This window comes from Cupressus sempervirens, chromosome 3, assembly GCF_028749045.1.
Source record: "Cupressus sempervirens isolate cs-2001-9-10 chromosome 3, ASM2874904v1, whole genome shotgun sequence".
Classification (NCBI taxonomy): Eukaryota; Viridiplantae; Streptophyta; class Pinopsida; order Cupressales; family Cupressaceae; genus Cupressus; species Cupressus sempervirens.
Window position 1 is genome coordinate 865,713,481 of NC_143120.1, and position 26,706 is coordinate 865,740,186.

The 26,706-nt window shown below is 36.1% G+C and overlaps 1 protein-coding gene across 2 annotated transcripts; it reads right to left on the reverse strand.

Moving 5' to 3' along the window:
* Positions 1–22,486: 22,486 nt before the first annotated feature.
* LOC149569515 (wall-associated receptor kinase-like 14) lies at positions 22,487–26,252 on the reverse strand. 2 transcript variants are annotated; one of them, XM_089822191.1, is made up of 3 exons: positions 25,161–26,252; positions 24,156–24,212; positions 22,487–24,027 (listed from the first exon to the last, which is right to left on the reverse strand). In XM_089822191.1, the coding sequence occupies exons 1-3, from the start codon at positions 25,915–25,917 to the stop codon at positions 22,886–22,888; spliced, it is 1,956 nt and encodes a 651-aa protein (XP_089678317.1). In that variant the 5' UTR covers positions 25,918–26,252; the 3' UTR covers positions 22,487–22,885. The 2 variants fall into 2 exon arrangements, with proteins under 2 accessions (XP_089678317.1, XP_089678316.1); XM_089822190.1 differs by having other exon boundaries at positions 22,487–24,030.
* Between the last annotated feature and the right edge of the window lie 454 nt (positions 26,253–26,706).

Genomic DNA, 26,706 nt, shown 5'->3' on the forward strand with positions numbered 1-26,706 from the left:
GATAAAGATTATAATCTCAATAGATACAAGAATATTTTTTTTAATATTGCTATTAAAATCGATCTATAAACTTTCACATCTGAAATTTAGAGTTGAATGAATTTTAAATGTTGTTCTTAATTCTAGTAAGAATTAGAGTGAAAAGACATTATTGTGCCAAAAATAAATTGAATAATAGATACTCTAATTTTTATGTTCAAAAACCTTTAAATACTCAAAAAAAAAAATCTTGTAATTGTAGAAAATATCCTTTCATTAATTTGAGAAAAGAGTTGAGGGTATGTGTAGGATCATGGTCAACCAAACTATGGCCTTAAGTGGCAGTGAAAAATCAGTAAGTTAGGGTTATGTCAACTTGACACATAATTTTAAAGTGGTTCTAGACTTTATATCAAAAAGTTGTAAGAAAATAATCTGTAGGAAATTGAATTTAGTTTCTAAAATACTAGGTCTTATCTGGAGAAAAAAATATTTGATTGGTCAAAAGTTTATATTTGAATGCACTATTACAAAAATTTTAGGGTGAAAATAAAAAGTAGGTGTATGTCTGACCACCTTAATCAAAATCAAATGATAATTTTTTTGAATATAGTTATAGATATAAAAATTAGACTCATGTCCAAATGTGACACATATTTTTAGGTATTTTTATTCTAAATAATTAATTATGAATTTTCTACTATACTATTTTCAGAATTAAAAAAATCTCATGTCTAACCACCTTCACTAGTTCAAAAAAGTCAAAATTATTTTTTTCTTTTTTTCCTTATACTAGTCGAAGCATAGAATGTGACACATCTTTTAGATTTCAAAAATTTTATATGGTTTGAAAGTTATAGCTATTTTTCAATCAGTATGTCAATCAACACTTTGTAGCTAACTCCATTAGAAAATAAGTAATAATTACCTACTTAACTCATAATTTGACAGACATTATATCGATGGAAAGCTGAGAACGTTCTCAAGAAACCCTTTTCATTTCATCAAATTTGAATGTAAAAAAAGTCATCAGCTACATCGTAGAAACACACTACAATAAGCCAAACACACATTTTTGGACATTTTTTGTGTTGACTATGGAGGGTTGGCATCCAAAGAAAAACCAAGCCTAATCAAGTACCCATTCCCAAATCGGATACTGATTTTCAAAATGGATACCCGTCTTCTTCTTTTTTTTAATTTTAAATTTTTTTCTCAAATTCTTTTATAATAGTATGACTCCTTTTTAGGATACTTAATATTTTTTAAAGGCATTAAGACCCTTAACCATACATTTAATGGTTCCAAAGGATCAAAAGCAATCATAGGGTACCCTTTGACACGCTTTAACCCATTCAATCACAATATGTGTGCTTATGGATCCTAGGACCCCTAACCACATAAATGATGTGATCTAATAATCCAAATGGGCTTTAGAATACCCAATGACCCTTTTTGACCCATTTGATGACATGAAGTGTGCTTAGGGGTCATAAGATACTCTATTACCCCTTTCGACTCATTTGAATCCACAATATATATTCCTAGCACCCCTAGGAATGTATTTTCTTATTTAATGGGTCTAAATGGATCATAGGGAACTTTATGGTCCCATAATGTATGTCCCTACTAGGACCCCTAGGAACTTATGACCCTTTTCGACCCATATTAATTATTTTAATATGTCCCTAGGGGTCATAGGACACCTAGAGACATATGCTATCATAAAATGTGTTAAAAGGGGTCATAGGTTATACTATGAAACCTTTTGACCTATATAAATTATTATAGTACATTCCTAGGGGTCCTAGGACCCCTAGAGACATATGTTATAATGAAATATGTCGAAAGGGGTCATAGGTTATCCTATGGCCCCTTTCGACCCATATTAACGATTATAATATGTCCCTACGGGTCCTAGGACCCCTAGAGACATATGTTGTAATGAAATGTGTCGAAAGGGGTCATAAGTTATTCTATGACCCCTTTCGACCCATATAAATGATTATAATATGTCCCTAGGGGTCTTGGGACTCCTAGAGACATATGTTGTAATGAAATGTGCCGAAAGGATTAATAGGTTATCCTATGACCCCTTTCACCCCATATAAATGATGATAATATATACCTAGGGGTTCTTGGACCCCTAGAGACATATGTTATAATGAAATGTGTTGAAAAGGATCATAGCTTATCCTATGACCCCTTTCAACCCATATAAATGATTATAATATGTCCCTAGGGGTCTTAGGACCCCTAGATACATATGGTGTCATGAAATATGTCGAAAGGGAGTATAGGTTATCTTATGACCCCTTTTGACCCATATAAATGATTATAATATGTCCCTAGGGTCCTGGGACCCCTAGAGACATATGTTATCATGAAATATGTCAAAAGAGATCATAGGTTATTCTATGACCCCTTTTGACCCATATAATGATTATAATATGTCCCTAGGGGTTCTAAGATCCCTAGAGACACGTGTTGCAGTGAAATGTGTTGAAAATCTATGACCTCTTTCGACCCATATAAATGATTATATGATTATATTTTGTTCATGAAACATGTCGAAAGGGGTCATAAATTTATCCTATGACTGCTTTCGACCCATATAAACGATTATAATATGTCCCTAAGGGTCCTAGTGTTGGAATATTTTAGAATAAATGAGAGAGGGGGGTGAATTAGTTATCCAAGGTCCAAATGTATAAATAAAACTTTTCACAACTTAGTGAACCCATAAAACATTCTTACTCATGCATGCATCCATTATGCAATCACTAAAACTTGTATGTTACTATCAAATCAACTTGTAGAAATGTAAAGCATGAAACATAATAGATTCGTCAATACACTTGACACAGTCATTTATGTGGAAGCCCAATTTGGGAAAACCCACTAGTAACATACTACTCCTTTTCACTCTTCTAAAGTGATGCCCTATGAAAGGTCAGCCTTGTTAAAGGTTACAATACACACTGTTAAATGTGGCCCAGTTAAGGGATTTCAATCACCTTATTAGAAGTGAGCCTTGTTAGAGGACTTTAGGCCATTCACTTAGAATGCCACGTAGTTAAAGGATTTACAAATGACTATTAGGTCAACCTTAATCCAAAGGATTTACATTAGACTAATACAATTCTTAGAGAGTAATAATAGAGCTTTGATCTAATACAACTTACAACTTTTCTTGTAGATTACAGATCTTTGTTCAATCCTGATACAACTTACAACTTTTCTTGTAGATTATAGATCTTTGTTCAGTCCTCAATTCTTCTTGGCCTTGATACTTTGCAGCTCTAACAGCTTGTTCATCCTTCAAGCATTCATTTCCTTAAGCCTTCTTTCTTAACATGCTATTGCAGATTCTTCTCTTAGGTCACTTGATGAAGCAAAACCCTTGATTCCTTATTTTCCTTAGGTTCTCGCACATGAAAACTTTTTCTTTATGACTAGACATTCCTATATATAGAAAATTAGGATATTTTCTTGCTCATTTTCCATTGTCAAAATTGGGGTTCATATGGGTTAGGTAGGATACAATGTATCTACCCTGTATCTTGTATCTCTTCTAGAAACTTCTCTTAGAATCTATTTGAATTCACCTCAAAAGCTATTTACATCAAGTTCTATGCCACTAGCTCATCAACCTTAACTTCCTCCTAGTTCAAAAGTTTCAAGAAAACAAACTTGTTGACTTAGATACAATGAATCTTCGATCTTTAACATAATACAACAGCTCAACATTATCAACCTTTTGATGCTTGGCATAGACTGCATTGCTCGGCATCAGCTATAAAATCACTCGGCATCAAATAAAGTTTACTAATGCTCGGCATCAACTAAACTTTACTTGACATCAACTATCTTTCTTAGCATCCACTATAATTTTCTTTCACTTGGCTCCAACTAAATTTATGCTCGTCTTGCACTGACATTGCTTGGCACCTACTATCCACTCAGTTAAGCTTGGTAGACGAACTTTGTGTAACTTGTTCTTCTAAACTTTCTTTGTGTAGCTAGTATTTGTAACCTTAAGTAGATTATCAATACATCATGCCATCACCGTCTTAACTAATCCTTGTACTTCATTACATAATCATAACTCAACCTTTCCTCTAGGTGCTTTTGTTACATCGTATTGATCAAATCTTCTTCATTAATCAACTAAGTGATAGTACTTGAATCTTATAAGTAGTTGTCTTACTAGAAAATAGCATGTTTGACATTAGTGAGAAAGAAATGATTGAAACACATACTCTTCTTCAAAAATCTCCCTCTTTGATTAATTTATTCTCAACAATTATCTTTTCAATCATATTTCAACAATCTCCCTCTTTGGCATTGATGGCAAACCAAACTGATCAACCAAGTCATTCAAATGATGAACATCTTGTTCAAGAAAACTAACTAGGTTAAAATAGTAAGACAATACCAAAAAGAAAAGTTGTATCAAAATTTCTCCCTCTATGAGCAACTTCCATCATCTAATTAGATTACAAAACTCTTTCGTATAACTCCCTCTGAGTTTCTTCTTGTGTCCCCCTCTTACTAGGTAGATTAGGATTTCTCCCTCTGTGATTATATATTTTGGATCTCTGATTAATATGTCCTTTCTCTGTTCTAGGTCGGCTCTTGATATCTTTCTTTGATTATACTTTCTCCCTCTTATGATGATCAATGTAATGTACTTTCTCCCTTTCTGATGATGATCATTTTAGTGTACTTTCTTACTCTTTGACAATAATGTCAAAGACATATACCAAAAACTTGTCATCTTAAAATTATGTAGATATAAACTTTTATAGTTTCTTTAGTTTCTCCCTTTGTCACCTTTCTTGTGACTAATCTAAAGTTTCAGCTCAGTGATTACTTTATGCAGCTCCTAAAGTAAGACCCTCTGCATCAATTTTCAACATATGAATATCAGCTAGTTTGATGCAAGGTAGTCCTTTTGTTACTTAGATAGCTTTTGATAGGGGTATCACCCCTAATTTACCTCTCAGATACTCATGAGCATCCTTAGGTAATGGTTTTGTGAAGATATCAGCAATTTGTTCCTTTGAGTTAACATATTCCATATTTGCCTCTTTATCTTGAACTAACTATCTCAAGTAATGATACTTGATTACAATGTGCTTTGTCTTTATGTGCATCACTGGATTCTTTGATATATTGATAGCACTTGTATTATCACAATAAAGTATCACTGGTTCTATGATTTCTTCCTTCATTCCTTTGACTAGTTTTTTGATCCACATAATGTTTGTGCAGTTTATAGTAGCGGCAACATATTCAGCTTCAATAGTAGATTGTGAAGTACAACTTTGTTTCTTGCTATTCCATGCAACTAGTCTCTTGCCTAAGAAAAATTATCCTCCATTGGTACTCTTTCTGTCATCAATGTTTCTAGCCCAATTTGCATCAATGTAGGCTCTCAATTCAAACTTTTCATTCTTCTTGTAGTATAGACCAAACTCTTTTGTTCCTTTCAGACATCTCATTTTTCTATTCACAGCCATTAAATGATTCTCCCTAGGATTATCAGAGAATATTGTAACTATCCCTATAGATAATGTGATATCAAGTATGCTATGTACTACATATTACAATTTTCCAATCATAGACCTATATATTGTTTGATTCACCTTAGCAGAATTATCATTCTTTGATAACTTGAAATCCTCTAATCCAAAAAAATTCAATATTTCTTTGACATACTTTGACTGAGTGATGTATATACCATATTTCATCTGATATATTTGCAATCCCACAAAAAATTTGATTTCTCCAAATATAGACATTTCAAATTCTTGCTTCATTTGATTTGCAAAATCCTTACATAAAGCATCTTGTCCTCCAAATATGACATCATCAATAAATATTTTAGATAGCAAAATACCTTTTTCTTTCTATGTCTTTATGTACAGATTGCTATTATCATCTATCCTTTCAAATCTAATCTTCACAAGATAAGTATGAAGTCTCTCATACCATGCTCTTGGTGCTTGTTTCAAGTCATATAGAGCTTTGTGCAGTCTACATACCATGTTCTTATTGTTATCATCAACAAAATCTTCTAGCTATTCTATGTAAACTTCTTCCTCTAGTATGCCATTCAAAAATGCAAATTTAACATCTATCTAATAAACTTTGAAACCTTTGTATGTAGCATAAGCAAGTAGAGTTCTTACACCTTCCATTCTAGAAATAGGGGCAAATGTCTCCCCATAGTCAATTCCTTCTCTTTTGCATATCCCTTGCAAACTAATCTTGCTTTGTTTCTTATGACTTTACCATTCTCATCAAGCTTATTTTTGAATACCCACTTGGTGCCAATTAGATTTTTCTCTTATAGTTTAGGAACCAAACTCCATGTTTTGTTCTTCTCTATATGTTCAATCTCTTCTTCCATGGCCTTGTACTAGTCCACATCTTCTAGTGCATCTTTCACTGTTTTGGGTTCCTTCATGCTCAGCAAACATGATTCACTTCTCAATCTATTTCTTCTCATTGTTCTGGAATCTCTATCTCCAATTATTTGATTAGCAAGATGATGCCTTTTGACACATTTGGATAATCTTGGCCTAGTGCTTGTTTCTTCATTTTGTCTTTCAGTTTCAAAATCACTATGTAAATCTCTATTAGGTATCTCAGCATCTCTTTCATGTGTACTAATCTTAGAATCAGAATGTACATCTTCTTTATTCTGTAACTTGGCATCTAAATGTAGCTCAGTTCCTGAATGCAACTTAGCATTCATAGGATGTGACTCGGCAATCACTAAAACTTATTGTTGATCTATAACTTGATTTGCAGCATCTTCTTCAACAGGCATTACTTCATAAAAGTATACAAATGTTTTGTATTCTTCTAGCTTTTTCATGGGTTCAACCTCATGTACCTCTATATATTCATCAAAATTCACATTTTCACTTTCCATAATTTTGTTAGCGTTAGTATTCAAACACTTGTAAGCTTTGCTTCTTGTGGAGTATCCTAGGAATATACCTTCTTCACTTTTTGCATCAAGCTTTCCATTTCTAACATCTTTAAGAATGTAACACTTACTTCCAAATACCTTAAATTATTTTACATTGGGTGGATATCCATACCATAGTTCAAAAGGTGTTGAATGAGTACCTTTCTTGATTTGCACATGGTTCAAGGTATATACAATAGTACTTACAACTTCTCTCTAGTATTTCAGAGCAACATTCTTCTCCATCATGAGTGTTCTAGCATAGTCCATTATAGATCTGTTTTTCCTTTCAATAATCTCATTTTGTGGAGGGATCCTAGGGGAAAATTTTTGTCTTTTAATTCCCTTGACATTACAGAACATCTCAAACTCATTTGATATAAATTCTCCTCCTCTATTAGATCTCAAACATTTCAGACTTTTACTTGTTTCTTTCTCAACTCTTGCCAAGTACCACTTAAACTTTTGAAAAGCATCAGATTTCTATTTCAAAAATATAATTGTCATCATCCTAGAGTAATTATCAATAAATAGCATTGTGTACTTATCTTCCTTGTAGCTTTGCACTTCAATTGGTCCACATAAGTCAGCATGAACAATCTCTAGTATTTATTTAGAGGCATAAGCTTTACTCTTAAAGCTTGACTTTGTCATTTTGCCTAATTGACATTGTTTGCACACTACATTATTAGGCTTCTTCAACTTAGGCAAACCTCTAACTTTCTTCATGTTATTGATACTAACCAAGTTATAAAAATTAACATGACATAGTCTTTTTTGCCAAAGTCATACATTATCAAATTTCGCAACAAGACAAGTGGCATTTTCTATATCAAGATAGAATAGATTACTTCTAGTTTGATCACCTTTTCCAATCAGTTTCTCATTTGTGCCATATATCATAGTAGTCTTATTTCTAAATTCAACCTTGCATCCCAAATTATTCAATTGTGACACACTCAACAAATTATAGTTTAGTCCTTCAACATAGTAAGTATTGTCACATGAAATTTTATTTGTGAGCTTGATAGAACCTTTTCCTTTTATCAAACATGGTGCATCATTACCAAATCTTACACTATTTCCATCATAATAATTCAAGGTAATGAACTTACTTATGTCTCTAGTCATGTGATGTAAGCATCCACCGTCAATGATCCATCTATCATTTTTTTCACACAAGTTACAAGTGTAGTCACCTAATCTTCATCAGATTTTTCCTTCATTGCAACATACACCACTTAATCATCATGTTTATCAAAATCATCCCTACTTTCCTCTTCAGTAATGTAGCATGACTTCTAACCTTTGTCTTTGTAATCTTTGTTGTCATCTTCTCTTCTGATCTTGTACTTGTCACCTCCTCTGTAGTTCTTCTTCTATGTACATCTTGCAGCAATATGACCAACCTCATTACAATTGAAACAATGATGGGTAAATTACCTTTGAAGTTTCCTTTTCCTCTATGAAATCTTTTTGTCAATAGTGCTTCCAATTGTTCAACATCTTCCTCATTTGTATCACTGTCACTAGATACATATTTTATCTTTCTCTTCTTCTTCTTCTGCTTCACCTCATGAGAGTCCTTCAATAATAACTTGTCTTTGAAAGCAGATTCAAGACTCTCATGTTTGTAATTATCAAAGTTAGATAGCTCAAAAGAAATAAGTCTACCTACCAAACCTTCAAGGGTTATATCATTTCTTGGAATACATCTTAGTTCTTGAATTGCAAAAACTCTAATAGCTTAAATAGGCAGTAGTGTTCTCAAGAATTTTCTTAACATGGTATCATCATCTATATGACCAATAGCTCCTTTTATTGCACTAACAACTTCTTTTATTCTAGCAACATATTGAGCAATATTTTCACCTTCTTCCATTCTCATATCATCAAACTTACCTCTGAGGCTCTCAGACATGGCTCTTTGAACATTTTTTTCTCCTCCATACATGGTGGCTAGGGGATCCCACATTTTCTTTGCACTTTCAAGACCTTTGATATCATCAAATTCAACATAGCTTAGAGCAGAGGCAATCTCCAACATTGCCTAATTGTGTTCTTTCTTTTTCATCATATCTACAATAGTTAAAACTCCAACTAGATCAACATGTTCCACTGAAATGGTAGATTGTGCATGATCTCCAAGTCCTCTAAGGTGTAGCTTCATCAAAATTTTCCATGTAGGAAAGTTATTTCTATTGAGCTTGGGTACTTCTCTTTTAGACATCTCGATCTTTATGCTTCTAGTACCTTGAAACTAATTCTCTTAAGCATATGGCTTTGATACCGATTGTTGGAATATTTTAGAATAACTGAGGTGGGGGGGTGAATCAGTTATCCAAGGTCCAGATGTATAAATAAAACTTTTCACAACTTAGTGAACTTGTAAAACATTCATACCTATGCATGCATCCATTATGCAATCACTAAAACTTGTATGTTAGTGTTGAATCAACTTGCAAAAATGTACAGCATGAAACATAATAGATTCATCAATACACTTGACATAACGATTTATGTGGAAACCCAATTTGGGAAAAGCCACTAGTAACATGCTACTCCTTTTCACTCTTCTGACATGATGCCCCAACCCTGTTAAAGGCTACAATACACATTGTTAAATGTGACCTGGTTAAGGGATTTCAATCACCCTGTTAGAAGTGAGCCTTGTTAGAGGACTTTGAGTAGATTTAAAAATGACTATTAAGTCAACCTTAATCCAAAGGATTTTCCCTAGACTGATACAATTGTTAGAGAGTAACAGTAGATCTTTGATCTGATACAACTTACAACTTTTCTTGTAGATTATAGATCTCTATTCAGTCCTCAATTCTACTTGGCCTTCATACTTTGTAGCTCTGGCAGCTTCTTCACCCTTTAAGCATTCATCTCCTTAAGTGTTCTTGCTTAACATGTCATTACAGATTCTTCTCTTAGGTCACTTGATGAAGCAAAACCATTAACTCCTTCTCTTCCTTAGGTTCTCGCACATAACAACTTTTGCTTCATGACTAGACATTCCTATATATGGGAAATTAGGATATTTTCCTGCTCATTTTCCATTGTCAAAATTAGGGTTTAGATGTGTTAGGTAGGATACAATGTATCTACCCCATGTCTTGTATCTCTTCTAGAAACTTCTCCTAGAATCCATTTGAATTCACCTCAAAAATGGTTTACATCAAGTTCTGTGCCACCAGCTCATCAACCTTATCTTCCTCCTAGTTCACAAGTTTCAAGAAAACAAACTTGTTAGCTTAGATTCGACAAATCTTTGATCTTTAACATAATGCAACAGCTTGACATTATCAACCTTTTGATGCTCGGCATCAACTATAACATCACTCAGCATCAATTAAAATTTACTAATGCTCAGCATCAACTAAACTTTACTCATCATTAACTATCTTGCTCGACATCCACTAGAATTTGCTTTCACTCGACTCCAACTAACTTTCGGCTCAACTTGCACTGACTATGTGTTGTGGTTCCACAATGCACGCCCCATTTCAATTAGGAAATGGGGACCCCTATTATTTTTCTAGATTCAGGCCAATTCTAAGGCCTTAAGTCCACGTCTCGATGTCAAAGAATCAGAAAAGTAAAAGGGTGAAAAAATCAAGAAATCATAAAAAGTAAAAAAATCTAAAAACCCAAAAAATCTAAAAATCTAAAAAATGGAAAAAATTGGAAAAGTCAAAAAAAAATTAAAATTTAAAATTTAAAAAAAAATTAAATTAAATTAAGTACACACCTGCACACCTAACTTAGTGCGCGGGAGCACATCCCACCCTTTGGTGATGCACCTGTGTGGATGCACAAGGTCGCAACTATGCACCACCAAAGGGGGATAAGGTTATATAAACCCCCACCCCCTCCGGACTTCCCACCTTGCTCTTTTTGCTTTCTATGATCTTGCATTCTCGCACAGAAGTTCGCATTTATTTTTGAGCTCTGCACTTGCTTCTCGAACCTGTACCTCTTCCCATAGCTCCCCACAATCAATGTGTGCAAACACAATACAAGGGTTAGTATGCATTAGCGCACCTAACCGGCTGTACAAGTGTGCACTGAATCACCACACCCCAAACTCACTCTCCATAAAAAATAAATGTAATGCATGAACACATGCCATGCACCATGCAACTGCACACCCACCGCTGTGCATGTCGCCACTGTGCATCACATGCACACCATGCAATTGTGCACCCACTACTGCACATCCCACCACTGCACATCACGCATCATGCACCACGTTGTTGCGCACTCGCCACCACTCACCTGCTGATGCGCACCCCCTTTATATAACAAACCCCCACTTCACAGGACTCACTAAATCGAGGTGTGCACTTGCACACCAAGACAAGTGTGCTAGTGCGCACCTCCACAAAATTAAAAATGTTAAAAAACTTAAAAATCTTTAAAATTGCAAAACACAAAAAATGAGGTGCACAACTGCACACCTAGTTTGTTGCGTAAGCGTGCACCTTATCTTTTATTTTTCTTTGATAAATAATAGGGGGGTAATTGGATGTTTTTACATATTTTAGGATATTAATAATCCTTATTATGAAAAACTAATAAATGTCTTTTCTTTATGCAGATATAATGGCATCCTCATCTAGTGAGAAGATGGCACCCAAGCCTGTGATTTTCAAATTCCAAGGGGTCTTGTCCAAGTTAAGTTTCCAAGATGACTATGCAGAGATAAAAGACACTGATTTGGGACACACAAACTTGGGAGAATTTCTAAGAATCCACAACAAGCCTACAGAGAGATCAACTCTAGTATTTGCTTTGATTCAATCAGGGTTGGTGAGTACAGCTTTGCACCCAACATCAATGCAATCCTTAGAGTTGATCATGACACTAGCACAACACTTTGTTCCTGAGGAAAGAGTGGTGAAGAGTGTGATAAGAGAATTTGTACTGGACCTATCACTCAATAACATAAAAAAGGTTCTTTCATCTCTCAAGGGTAGATCAATTCATAAGACTCTCCTATGAAGCAGAAGAAAGGTGGTATAGGGAACACCTAAAAGAGGCAACAAAAATCATTCAATCATCTTACCTCATTGAGAAGACTCCTCTAGGAAGGATAACAAGAAAGGTGGACATGACAAGGGGATATATGAAGGAGGATATTGGCTACTCTATCATTCTTCTAAGCAGAATCATGGGTCTACCAGTAGCCAGACATTTGAATGTTTTCATGATTAAATTTATTGAGACTATCAAGACAACAAAGATACCACTTGACTGAGAAACCACATTAAGTGAGAACTTATGCGAACAATCAGGGGTAGTCAAGGATAAGAAGTTCTATATGACTTCCTACATGGTATATCTGATAGTAGCAAGAGCAACAAACTACCCTAGGTTGTACAAGAGAGGCAACATGTAGGATCCCAATGCCTGGCTTTACATTTTCTACCCTCAACTGGTGAGGAAGAAGCTCTTGGCAGAGAGCAATGAATATAGGATCATGAATGATGCATTCATTTTTGTAATCATCTGATTCATAGAGGGAGACTATGCAAAAAGATTATTTGATGATGCAATTGCATAGATAACATTTCTCGATGCCTACTACATCTAGTTTAAAACATTCACATATTTGCAGGTAGCTAGTGTCACTATTAACCCTAAGAAGCTCCCTAGATATCCAAGTGATAAACTGGTGTTATTGGAGATTGCGTGGCAGATTGAGTCTACATATGATAGGGTGAGGAGACAACAAAGGCCATGTTGGACATGGCCCCTAGTCATAGGATCATAACAGGTGAAGAGGAAGCAAGATATTCCATCTTTCGAGTAGGAGTGGGAACATTGTCCCCTTGAGGAATACAACTCTCCCCGACCCTACTTTGATGATATTGGGAAAGTTGAGAGTCTGGCTAGCAAAGAATTCCACCATGAGGAGGCCATTGAGGACCACTGCATGAATGGAAAAAATGACTATGATGTCCATATTAGGGACTATTGTAGGATGACTTTGTATTTAGCAGAGAAGGCTCTCAAAATAAGCATTCCAGAGGAGATACTATAGCAAGATTCCAGGGAGCTACTCGACCCCCTGTTCAACTCTCTGACCCCTTTCTACACTTTGAACACATGATATATTTTCCTAGGTGTTCTAGGACCCCTATGAACATATGTTATCATTTAATGGGTTGAAAGGGGTCATAGGGAACCCTATGACCCCTTTCAACCCATTAAATGTATGGAACCCTATGACCCCTTTCAACCCATTAAATGTATGACCCTATGACCCCTTTCAACCCATTAAATGTATGGAACCCTATGACCCCTTTCAACCCATTAAATGATAACATATGTTCATAGGGGTCCTAGAACACCTAGGAAAATATATCATGTGTTCAAAGCATAGAGAGGGGTCAAAGAGTAACTCACGACCCCTTTCAATACATTATATGAAAATATATGTTCTTAGGAGTCCTAGGAGCCCTAGGGACATAAATCATGTGTTTAAATGGGTTGAAATGACCCCTTTCAGCCCATTCAAACACATGATGTATGTTCCTAGGGGACCTAGGACCCCTAGGGACATACATGATGTGTTGTAATGGGTAAAAAGGGATCATACAATATGCCATGACATATTTCAGCCTATTACATGACTAAATACGTTCATATGGTTTGTAGGACCCCTAGGGACATACATGTTGTGTTCCAATGGGTCAAATTAGGTTAAAGCATATCCTATGACCCCTTTTGACTCTTTACATGACAAAATCTATTCTTGTGGGTCCTAAGTCCTCTAGGGACAAGAATGTAGTGTTGAAATGGGTTGAAAGGGGACATAGGATAACCTATGACCCATTTCAATCAAATACATGACAACTTATGTTCCTAGGGATCTTAGGGCCCCTAGGGACATATATTTTGTGTTCCAATGGATAGAAAGGGGTCATAAAGGATCATATGACCCCTAGGGACATACCTATTATATTCCAATGGGTAGAAAGTGATCATAGGGTATTGTATGAACCCTTTTGACACATTACACAAGAACATATGTTGCAATGGGTCCCAAGACCCTTGTCATCATGTGTGTTGTGCTCCAATGGGTCGAATTTCAACCCATTACATGATAACATATGTTCTTAGGGGTCCTAATACCCTAGGGCCATACATGTTGTTTTCCAATGGGTCAAAATGGGTCATCAAATACTCAATGACCCCTTTTGACCCATTATATGACAACATATGTTCTTAGGGATCCTATGACCCCTAAGAACATATGTTGTCATGTAATGGATTGAAAGGGTCATAGGGTACTTTATGAACCCTTTCAACCCATTGGAACACAACATATATGTCTATAAGGGTCCTAGGACCTTTAGGAACATATGTTATCATGTATTAGGTCAAAAGGGGTCATAGGATACTCCATAACCCCTTTCTACCCATTGAAACACAAGATGTATGTCCCTAGGCATCCTTTTACTATTAGGAAGACATGTTGTCGTATAATGGGTCAAAATGGGTCATACGGTATCCTATGACCCATTTGGACTCATTGGAACACATGTATGTCCCTAGTGAGACCCGTAGGAACATACCTCATCATATAGTTTATTAACTTAGGTTACTAATATCTATAATATATAATAATAATATATATGATATATAATTAGGGTATCTCATGGCCCATTTGGACTCATTGGAACACATTTTATGTCCTTAGGGGGACCCCTAGGAACATACATCATCATATAGTTTATTAACTTAGCTTAGTAATATATATAATATATAATAATAATATATATGATATATAATTATATAATTACATATAATAAGTAATAACTATATATAAAATAATTATATAATTATACATAATAAGTAATAACTATATATAAAATAATTATATAATAAATTATTATTATTATTTAATACTATATAATAAATTTTAGTAACTATATATAATAATTGGTCCCCCCTTTGAGTTTGGTAAATAAAAATCAATATTTATCTTAAAAATTGGTAGCCACTCCTTTTACATTTGAATTTAGTGCCATGATTTAGGAACATAGATCAGATAGTTGTTCCCAAATTGGATACTCGATCAAACAAGGTATTACATTTTTGGTTTGGTACCAAGATGGGTACAAAAAAAGTCAAAGTGTATTTTGAAACACTTTTAGGCATTTCAAAACTACATGGTTTTCACATCACCACTTTTTGGCACACCATGATCCAGCACATACCCTTGATTTTAATCAAAAAAAATTCTTCTATGAAATTCTAACAAATATGAAGAAAACATACACTCACAAATTTCCAGCTGATAGACATGGTGCCTCATTCACTATCAAAATGTATTATTCTTTAAGGATTAATTAATAAAAATTAAGAAAATGTATTTTAGATTTCAATTAATTACTATAGGTACATTAATGATTAATTAAAAAAATTAAAATTGTATTTTGGTTTTTAAATAATTAATACATTGCTCCAAAGGCAAAGAAGAATGGTTGTTTGTAATTATTGCTATAACAACCTTCTAAAGATGTTTAAGAAGATCAGTGATATATCATGCACAAATTGGTGATAGAGATTATAATCTCAATAGTTACAAGAAATGTTTTAAAAATATAACTATTAAAATTTATCTATAAAATTTCACATCTAAAATTTAGAATTGAAAAAAATTTAAATGTTGTTTTTAATTCTAGTAAGAATCAAATTGAAAAGATATATATATATATATATATATATATATATATATATATAAAAGCAACTAAAACTAGGGGGCTGGCCCAAAACAACAATGGTGTAACTACCAACAAGAAACCAACAGAAAACCAAACAACCCTTAACACTTTACATCAAAAATAGTAGTAAAGTAAAGGTACTAGAGTTTATGTTCCTAAAAATAACAAAGTTTAACAAATTAAAAAAAGGCCTATAGGTGGTCAGTGCATCGTACCACCCACAACCCAAACCCAAGTTCCACCAAAAAACCAAAACTATCTAAACAAGACGGAAAGAAACTACCAACAGATAACCAAAAAAAAAAAAGCATTAGAAAGAACACTAACTGGCATCTTTCTTTTTGCCTTTCCCAGCCAACATAACCATAGCCCAGTCCTTCACAAGGAAATTGTATAGAAATTTCAAATCATCTTTACCCAAGCCTTCCTCCTCCTTCTCATAAGCCAACAACTAGAGGGTGGTCTTCACCGCATGTGTCACCTTCAGGGAAAATTTGGAGAAGAGGGTGAACCCTTCCTTCACCGTAGCCCAGTCCTTCACAAGGAAATTGTATAGCAATTTCAAATCATCTTTACACAAGCCTTCCTCCTCCTTCTCATAAGCCAACAACTAGAGGGTGGTCTTCACCGCATGTGTCACCTTCAAGGAAAATTTGGAGAAGAGGGTGAACCCTTCCTCTAGTGCTTGGCACTAGTCCTTCAGTTCCTCGATGTCTTTCAAAGTAACAACTACCTCCTCCACTGTACCAATCTTTAGTTATTTGTTGCAATTCCATGGGGACTTCCTCTTATCGTGCACATCCAGATTTTTAGTAGGAGCCCTTAAGATTTCCAGATCATCAGGCCTAATGGTGCAAGGGCACCTAGATAGGCTCATGGAAAGACCTATGCTCCTAGGGTATTTTGGCTTGTAGTGGCACAAGCCACACCACTAGGTGAATAATAGGGCTAACCTAGTTCTAAGGTGAAGTGTGTTAAGGTTAGGATGCCTTATGAGGCAATAATTGCTCATAGTTGTTGACTAGGTCAAATTGAGAATCTTTGTATTTAGTATGGTAGAATGGTCAAATCAATTTTTTTAGGACCTTCTTACATGTTTTGCATCCATTTAATGCTTTTGGCAAGGTTTGGCAACCTTTGGAGCAAGTTTGAGAGTCAACTCCAAAAGATGTAAAAGTTGCTCAAAATTTGTTAATGTTTTCATTAACAACTTTTTGTTGCATTCAAGCAACTTGTCAGTTGGAGCTTAGTAACTGTCTAAATTATTTGGGATAGGAGTTGGGATGGGTTTATAAGGCCATCCTCGACCTATTGGAAGGGTTGAAAAGTTTGAGCAATTATGGTGTGTACGGACTTTAGTTATAGTTTTATGTTTTTGAAGATCTTGGTACTTTGATGGATTAGATTTGGAACTATTATTTTTTGAAGAGTTAGAAGAGTTTGATTTGTGATTTTTTATAGTGCTAGTTTGTATTTTTGTGAGGTTTTAGTTGCTTGTACAAATTATTTTGGTTTTTGATTACCTGTTGTTCTTAATCCAGTATTGGAGTGACATGGAGTCATAACTCCCCCTCCCAATGTAGGATCTATATGCCCACTTGGGAATGGGCCAGTCCTTCACAAGGAAATTGTATAGCAATTTCAAATCATCTTTACCCAAGCCTTCCTCCTCCTTCTCATAAGCCAACAACTAGAGGGTGGTCTTCACCGCATGTGTCACCTTCAGGGAAAATTTGGAGAAGAGGGTGAACCCTTCCTTCACCGTAGCCTAGTCCTTCACAAGGAAATTGTATAGCAATTTCAAATCATCTTTACCCAAGCCTTCCTCCTCCTTCTCATAAGCCAACAACTAGAGGGTGGTCTTCACCGCATGTGTCACCTTCAGGGAAAATTTGGAGAAGAGGGTGAACCCTTCCTCTAGTGCTTGGCACTAGTCCTTCAGTTCCTCGATGTCTTTCAAAGTAACAACTACCTCCTCCACTGTACCAATATTTAGTTCTTTGTTGCAATTCCATGGGGACTTCCTCTTATCGTGCACATCCAGATTGTTAGTAGGAGCCCTTAAGATTTCCAGATCATCAGGCCTAATGGTGCAAGGGCACCTAGATAGGCTCATGGAAAGACCTACGCTCCTAGGGTATTTTGGCTTGTAGTGGCACAAGCCACACCACTAGGTGAATAATAGGGCTAACCTAGTTCTAAGGTGAAGTGTGTTAAGGTTAGGATGCCTTATGAGGCAATAATTGCTCATAGTTGTTGACTAGGTCAAATTGAGAATCTTTGTATTTAGTATGGTAGAATGGTCAAATCAATTTTTTTAGGACCTTCTTACATGTTTTGCATCCATTTAATGCTTTTGGCAAGGTTTGGCAACCTTTGGAGCAAGTTTGAGAGTCAACTCCAAAAGATGTAAAAGTTGCTCAAAATTTGTTAATGTTTTCATTAACAACTTTTTGTTGCATTCAAGCAACTTGTCAGTTGGAGCTTAGTAACTATCTAAATTATTTGGGATAGGAGTTGGGATGGGTTTATAAGGCCATCCTCGACCTATTGGAAGGGTTGAAAAGTTTGAGCAATTATGGTGTGTACGGACTTTAGTTATAGTTTTATGTTTTTGAAGATCTTGGTACTTTGATGGATTAGATTTGGAACTATTATTTTTTGAAGAGTTAGAAGAGTTTGATTTGTGATTTTTTATAGTGCTAGTTTGTATTTTTGTGAGGTTTTAGTTGCTTGTACAAATTATTTTGGTTTTTGATTACCTGTTGTTCTTAATCCAGTATTGGAGTGACATGGAGTCATAACTCCCCCTCCCAATGTAGGATCTATATGCCCACTTGGGAATGGGGAGATGACTTCTTGTACATACTATACAGAAAAGGAGGGCCCTTGGAAATCAAACCAAGTAATTTTATGGCAATTCCCTAGGTGAGCCAAAGATGCATGGCTAGGGGTCACAGTCAAGTGCAGAGGAGTTATAGTGATTGAATGTTTATGATACTAATCAAGGCTTAAAAAGTGTTAGGGGGATGTGTAATGAAGCTCCAAATTCAATGAGAGGCATTGGTGGAAGTTATATGGAGGGAAAAACATGTTTCTCATTAGGCAGCCTGTTAAACCCTTAAAACCCTTGGTTTTAGGCAAAAAATTTGGCCATACTCTACGGACAGGTTGAGAACCCTACTCCACCAAAATCTTTGAGTTCTCTAAAAAGGGTGTATGGATCAGTGGTTTAATTGACCCCTTGCTAAGGACTTATGAAATTTATTTGGGATTTTCTTCATTAGGAGGGCTAATTGTTTGTTTCCCTATTTCAAACATTTTTTTGAAACCTTACATGATTTTTGGAATTTGATTAGGGTTTCAAGTTTGTTTGTGGTTGTGAACCTTGAAGGGAATCCAAATGCCTTCTTAGATGACCATTCATTCATTTGGAGTGTCATATGAGTATTTGGGGTTGGTTGTTATGTTGGAGAATTATTGTTCTTACATTGGTGTGTGCTAGTTGAAAAGCCTAGGACCTCCTTGTTAGGATCATAAAGGAGAATAGGGTAACTAGTAACCCTATTAGGTCAAGAGAAAAACCTAAGGTATCCCTAGAGGTAGCTAGGGTGGAGTAAGACTAGTTGTCACATCACCTAATAGGGGAATAAAAATTGTTAGGGGAGCCTTTGTCAGCCTTTGTGTCTGTCTAGTAAGTAGCAAATAAGAGGAGTGAAAGTGGTAGAAATATGGGTGGCATCTTGGGAAGGGTCCTTGGTAGGGTTTTCCACCTCAAAATCACATGTACCACCCATAGTGTCATCCCATTTCTCCTCCTCTTCATTATCAATATCCTCCTTCAACTTCTCCTTATCATCCCCAGAGGTTTTAGCACTCTCCTCCAAACCTTCCTCCTCTTGAGAGCGTCTAACCATTTATTTAAATCTACCCTTGGTCTTATCAAGTCTACCCAATCTTCTTCTATTCCCATGGCACTCATCATCTAAATCCCTAATCTCAACTTCCACCCTCTTTTCAATTTTAACTTTTTTATTGGCAGTTGGCTCTAAAACCAGAGTTTTGTTTTTCCTACTCTTGAATGGGGTTTGGCTTGGAGATGGCTGTGGAGTAGGGCCATAGCTACCACCCACAAAATCAAGATGAAGGGGGGCACCAATGAGGAGGAAATTATCAATGGCTATGACTCTGGGAGGGAAGAGGGCCAAGTGGAACTAAAATAAATGAAACATGAACCCTCGGTACAATACTGTAAAATTAGCCCCTTTCTTCTTTTTCTCTCTCACATCCATAATCATCTCTTCTAGGGCATGCATTAGAAAAAAGGGAATGCAAACTAACTCCTATTACGAAAGTGATTAAGCAAAGGGAAATGGTAATATTAATACACTATATTTACCTTCCAAGGTAAGATACTTCATTATGACTAGGCACACGTCATCCCAGGGCTCTAGTAACTTATCCCTCTGAAAACACCATGATACGTGTTTGGGGCTTCATCACCTCTGAAAAAACTAGACAGACTAGCTTCATCTGTCACCTTCATGATCTTCTACCACTTCTTGCTAGTTATTTCAAGGCTCATCAGCATAGCTATGGTCTCCTCATTCACCTAGAAGGTGATACCATTGATAGTAACCCTTTTATCCTTGTAGTTGATGATGACTTGCTAAGAAAAATTCTCATCATAGCTAGCTATGGCCTGCATGTATGGGACAAACCCCCCTTCCTTCAACATTATCCAGGTTTCTTGCCTTTTGGAGAAATCCTCCATCTTCGTGGGCTCTAGTCTATTAAGGTCCCCACCCATGAGAACTTGCTCCTCAACAATATCACTTTCCACAAGCTCGATAATTTTCATTTGCAAGAAAGACACCGCCCAAGAAATTGTAGAAGTACAGCTAAAAATGGTGTGTCCAGTGGTTAAAATGGTTTTTGCCCTACTCTTCATGAAGATAAAATATCTAGACTGTTCAAGCCATCTTAAAACATCATTACAGAGAGTGTAAATGATCTGATCATACCTTAATGTTCTAACAGTCATAATAATGATGACATTTTCCATAATCATCTCATACCACAAAAAAATGATGGCTCTTTTTTTAAAGCTAGGATTATTAATTTCCCTCCTTTTTCCATGCCTTTGCATGATGCAATCCACATTATTGATCCTTGCTAAATGTCTTGTCATAGTTAAATTGATCATGACCACCATTTTATTAGGAAAGCCGCCAAAAAGGAAAGTTCTCTAAATTTGGGTGATCATCATAGTTAGTTTAGAGGGGTCCTTTCCCTACTTATGAGGGAATTTAAGTCATTTGGTAGCATTTCGATACTCATCCAACTTTTTAGGTTATCTAATTCAAGTCTCAAGCCTGCCATAGCATTTTCCACCGCATTGCCTTCCCCAAAAGTGTATTGTAACTCATATTGATCAAGCGTTGTTAGGAATTGCCAAATGTCCCCCGTTATGTCATGTAACGCCCAACCCAGTTGAGCACACCCTTGGACGGAGTCAATGATGAGTTTAGAGTCACCTTCTATGATTAATTTCCTAACCTTCGTCTCCAAGAAAAATTTAAGGCCCCAAAGTAAGGCAGTGGCCTCCGCCATGTTATTAGATCCCTATCCCAAATTCCCTGAGTAGGCTAACAACACTTCTACCCTAGCGTTTCACAGCACACCTCCAGCAGCCACCAAACCTTTTCTCATTGCCCCATCAAAGTTGAGCTTAATAGTAGACATTGTTGGAGGGATCCACTGAGTACTTTTTCTTGCTAAATGTTTTGAGTTGTCAAAGTGCTAAAAGTTGGGGAGAATGTTTCAATTTCTAGCAATCTCCCCATCCTTCATGCTCGGGGGTTCCTGTGGGGCTTTATACTTGGCCACCATAACATTCTCCATAACCAACTCCCTCAATATCTCTCCCACTACCTCCTCCCCCCTTTCTTTATCCCTAAAAGCCATGTTATTCCTCTCCTTCTAGAAACCCTAGCAAACATGTGGAGGGGGGGTAGGGATATTCCAAAGGATTCTAAGACAGGGGTGGTAGAATGGATAGTTCCAGTTCTCCACAAATTGTTCCATTCCTCTGACCATGACCCATTCCAACAAGAATTTGCTCCAAATGTAGGACCATACCCTTAAAGTATAGGGGCATTCAAGAAAAAGGTGCTATATGTTTTCCTCTCTCCTTAGGATATTATTTTGTTGAAGCCAAAACTAAATTGAACTATAGATGCTCTAATTTTTATCCTAAAAAACTTTAAATATGAAGAAAGCAACAATCTTATAATTGTAAAATATTATCCTATCATTAATTTGAGAAAAGTGTATTGATTTCAATCAAAAAAAATCTTCATCGATGAATTTCTAACAATTATGAACAAAACATACACTCTCACAAATTTCCAACTAATAGAAATGGTGCTTCATGCACTATCAAAATGTGATGTTTTGTAAGTATTTTAGATTTCAATTAATTAATATAGGTGCTGGCTAAGACAAAATGCACCAAAGACCCCAAAAAAAAAAAAATTCAAACATGATTCTTGTTCAGTTCCAAAAATTTCCTTATTTTCCATAACAAAATATATAGATCACAAAGATCAAATGGTGAAAATTTCAAAAAAAATCATTGTGTTTTTTTTGCTATTTAGTCAATGATGCAATTTGTAGAGAGGATGGCAGCCTTCATTAATATAGATCCAATAATGATTAATTAAAAAAAAAATTAAAAAATATTTTGATTTTTAAATAATTAATACGTGGGTGCTTCAGAGACAAATAATGGTTGCCCGTGATTATTGCTGTAACGACCTTCTAAAGATGTTAGGAAGATCAGTGATATATCGCGCGCAAAAAACAAAATCGATCATCACCAGAAGTTTTGAGGACACTTGTTTACTCTCTCTTCTAATCACTGACACGTTTACTGTTTGGGCAACGCTTGTGCAAATGCATCTAGCTTTTCTTTGTTCCGAGACATTTTATACATTTCCATTTGGGTGAGAAAATCGTGATGTTGATCGAACAAAAGAGACAGATGTTCATTCTAAAATGTACATTTACGGTGGCCTCAAATTTTTGGTGATGAATTCGAATTCCAGATTGAATTTTTTCGGAAGGAGCTATGATCCAATTGTATAATGGAACAAGTAAATTAATTATGCTGTGGAATTTATGAAACAGAGTCACTTGACACAGAGCCGTGGCTGCTAAACCAGGGATCATGATCAGACTGTGGCGCTGACGTATGAATACCCGCAATCTTCAAATCCCCAATTTCCTCCTCTCCCTGTTCATCATCTTCATCTCCAATGGCCGACAAGTACTCTGCAGCCTCTGTCATGGAAGGTCTTGCATCTTTATCAAATGCCAAACACCTAAATGCAAGTTCAGCGACTCTGTGCACACTTGATCTCACAGAAAAATCCTTATCAACATTGAGAAAAGGATCCACAATTTCATCAACGGCCCCTGACCCAATTGATTTTACAGCCAGCCATGCCAAATTGATCTCATCCTTCCGCCGCGAAAAATCTACAACTTTGAGCGCCGTGATCATCTCTGCCAACACTACCCCAAAGCTGTACACATCGCTTTTATCAGAGAGATGGAAATTCTGATGGTATTGAGGATCCACATAGCCTGGAGTTCCTTGGGGAGCCGTGGAAATGTGGGAAGATTCGGACAAAACAAGCTTGGACAACCCAAAATCCGCAACTTTGCAATTGAAATCATAATCCAGAAGAATGTTGCTGGACTTGATGTCTCTGTGATAAATTGGGGGATTAATGGCGGAATGAAGATAAGCAAGAGCTGATGCGGTGTCTGCGGCTATTTTCAATCTTTTCCGCCATGAAAGCCCCTCTCCTCTTTCTCTTCTCAGATGCTCACATAGTGTGCCGTTGGGCATGAATTCATAGACAAGAATGGGTTCTCCCCTTTCTTCCAAGCAACAGCCCAGAAGTCTCAAAAGATTTGGGTGATTCACTGAAGATATAAGATTGATTTCATTTAGGACTCTTTGTATGCCATTGTCGTCACCGCCCATGTACCTGATCTTCTTCACTGCTACAGATCGTCTGCTTGGAAGCTTTCCGGCATATACTGTTCCAAATGCTCCACTCCCTAGTTTTTCTTTTTCAGAAAAGTTTTTTGTGGCTTTTTCAAGCTCCCTGTAGCTGTAGATCGGAATTGTCAATGTTCCATTGGCGGACAAGAGCCTTCTCACGCTTACCGTCCTCTTTCTCACTAAAGATGCTCGTCTGCTGTAGTATACAACAACGCAGACTAAAACCACAACGGTTGCTGCAACAGCTGCTGAAAACAAGAGGCGAAGAAATATTCAAATTGGTGTACCTCAGATTGAAAAAGTAATTGAAACTGAAAAGCTAGAACAGATTTTAAGTGCCCGGTTGAGTTTAATGGAGGAGGGTGTAACTCACTGGAAATCACAGCGATGTTTTTTGAGTTTGTGCCACAGCTTCCAGAGGAATTGCAGTCTGAATATACATCAGCACATATTGAATTATGATCTTGCAATATGAAAGAGGTATGAAATTTGAATCGACTTTGAAAATGAAATGAAATATTAAAACTGAAGATGAAGTTTTTTTTGCAATATTTTCAGAGAAGCGCCTAGAATCCATTAGGCCTCAAACAGAAATATCCTTTATACAGAAGACTAAACAGCCAATACCCAATTCAAAATCTGAATCAAATAGCTAAACAGCCGACACCAAATTCAAATTTCAAAATAAAACCTAAACAGCCGTAGCCAAATTCAACATCTAAGATAAACAGCTATACAGCTAAATTTGCAGTATCAAGGAGCCTTGAATCGACTTTGAGAATGAGATGTAATTTCAGAGAAGCACCTAGCATCTATTAGGCATTTAAACAACAAAAAAAAATACATAATATAGAAGGTTAAACGACCAATAACCAATTTAAAATCTAAAATAAACAGCCAAAACCAAATTCAAATTCTAAAAATTCTATTATGGGAAGAGATGTAGTAGCCGTTAGGGTTTCAATAATCATAAGACACATGTACTAATAGTCGATCATTTTTTAGCATTTTTAGTTGGTGATTGATCCATTTGTGCACTACTTGACATTAATAATGACCACTGGAACATTTTAACATAAGTACTGGTAATTTTGGTGTTTTTTGATGACGGACTATTAGGGATTGGGGTGAACATAACGCATATCATACAAGTGTTTTAAATGACACTTTTTGATCACTTTGTACTCTACTGCAATTACAGAACCGTAAATGTCCAAATGGTAGCTTTAAGCTCTTGAGTCACCTTACAGCAAAAAAAATTGGCATAATTTGACTTACAGTTTAAGAAATCTAGATATACAAAATTAACATAAATGACTACTGAATCTCTTCCCCTAGCTATGAATGGAAAACATAGAAAAGCAGTCATTTGTGGTACCTTTCATGCATCCAGAGCCTTCAAGAAATCCATCACCCACAAAGCCTGGTATGCAAAAACATCTATGCACCGTTTCATTGTTATTGGGATTCAGAAATTCAGAGCATGTGGCATTGGCAGAGCAGCTGCAGTTTCCATCCACCCACCATCCAAGATCAATGGCATTCACCCTAACGCTTATGGGCACTGAAATATTTATTTTCCCTTCGTATATGACGCTGCTCAACAGTGTAGAGCATGGCGAATTCTCCACCATTCCCCATGGCAACCAATCCTTCGAATCCATATTTGATATACAAGAAAAATTCTTCAGATCCGCCTCCCTGCAACTATTTGTACGACTCCCCAGATCTATCAAATCAGTCAAATTGAAGCTACAATCGGACCGATTGCAATTAGGCCCCAACATAAGCAAATTTCGATCTGTAAGAGCGAATTGCTGCTTGAAATCTAATATAACGTCCTTTAAGTCCTTGGTGCATGTGATGTTCCTACTATTCGTGTTGTTGCTCCATGGATCAACCAGAACGCTGGTATTCAAGAAATCCACAACTTCATAGCCCTTCAAGTATACTTGCCCGTTTGGGGAACAAACATTATCCAATTTGTAAGGACAATTGCCGCTAAACCCAAATGGGTATTTCACCGTTGTCGAACCGCATGTTCTGTTGCAGAGGCTCTGTGCAGTGCTGAGAAAACAAAGCAAAATTGGTACTAATCCTAGAAAACCATGCTGTACCTGTAATTTCTCCCTCATATTTGTCAATAAATCCTCTTCTTTGTGGGCACTGACCAAAATCTTCCAACAATTTTCTTAAAATAGGATGAAATACTTAAAGGCAAGAATCGGTATAATTTACACAACTAATTACGAACTTCTTCTGCAGAAAGCTGTAAAAGTGACCTCAATAGACCTCATTTCTGTGTATATTCCGAGCATTCTACCCTGTTTTTTCTGTTAATGGCCTGTTTTAACTCTTCAAATTTTAGCAAAACCGAGCATCATCGACGAAAGACATGAGCTTCTTGAAGCCGGCAAGCGTGAAGGAAACCGCTAAGAGCGAGCTGGAGGCCGACACAGCATAACAAGAGAAAAAATGAGACCCGGCTTGTAAAATCAACGAAAAGGTTAGATCTTGGAAATGGACAACGCAGTTTAACCGTCTGACGGCAAAATGGTATGTTAATATTCTGGAATTTCGCATACGAAGTTATTATTTTATTCTATGGTGGACTTTTTATTCATAAAGATTATTATTATTTTTTATATTTGTTTAGGAAATTATAGCACGAATAAACTGTGTGGAGCCTTTGGTTTTATGATAAAATGCATAATCTGAGCATCGAAATGATATGAATTCAAATCTTTCATTACAATTACTATATGGGATATTGAATATTTTCTATATAACTTATATTGTTGTGTGTTTTTGTTTCTATTCTTCATGGATGTTTCACTATGTAGGATGAAAGATCTAATGTAGAAGAATGGTAAGAATACATACCAAGGGAGAATATAGTGCAAAGACACCTCTTCCTTCACTTC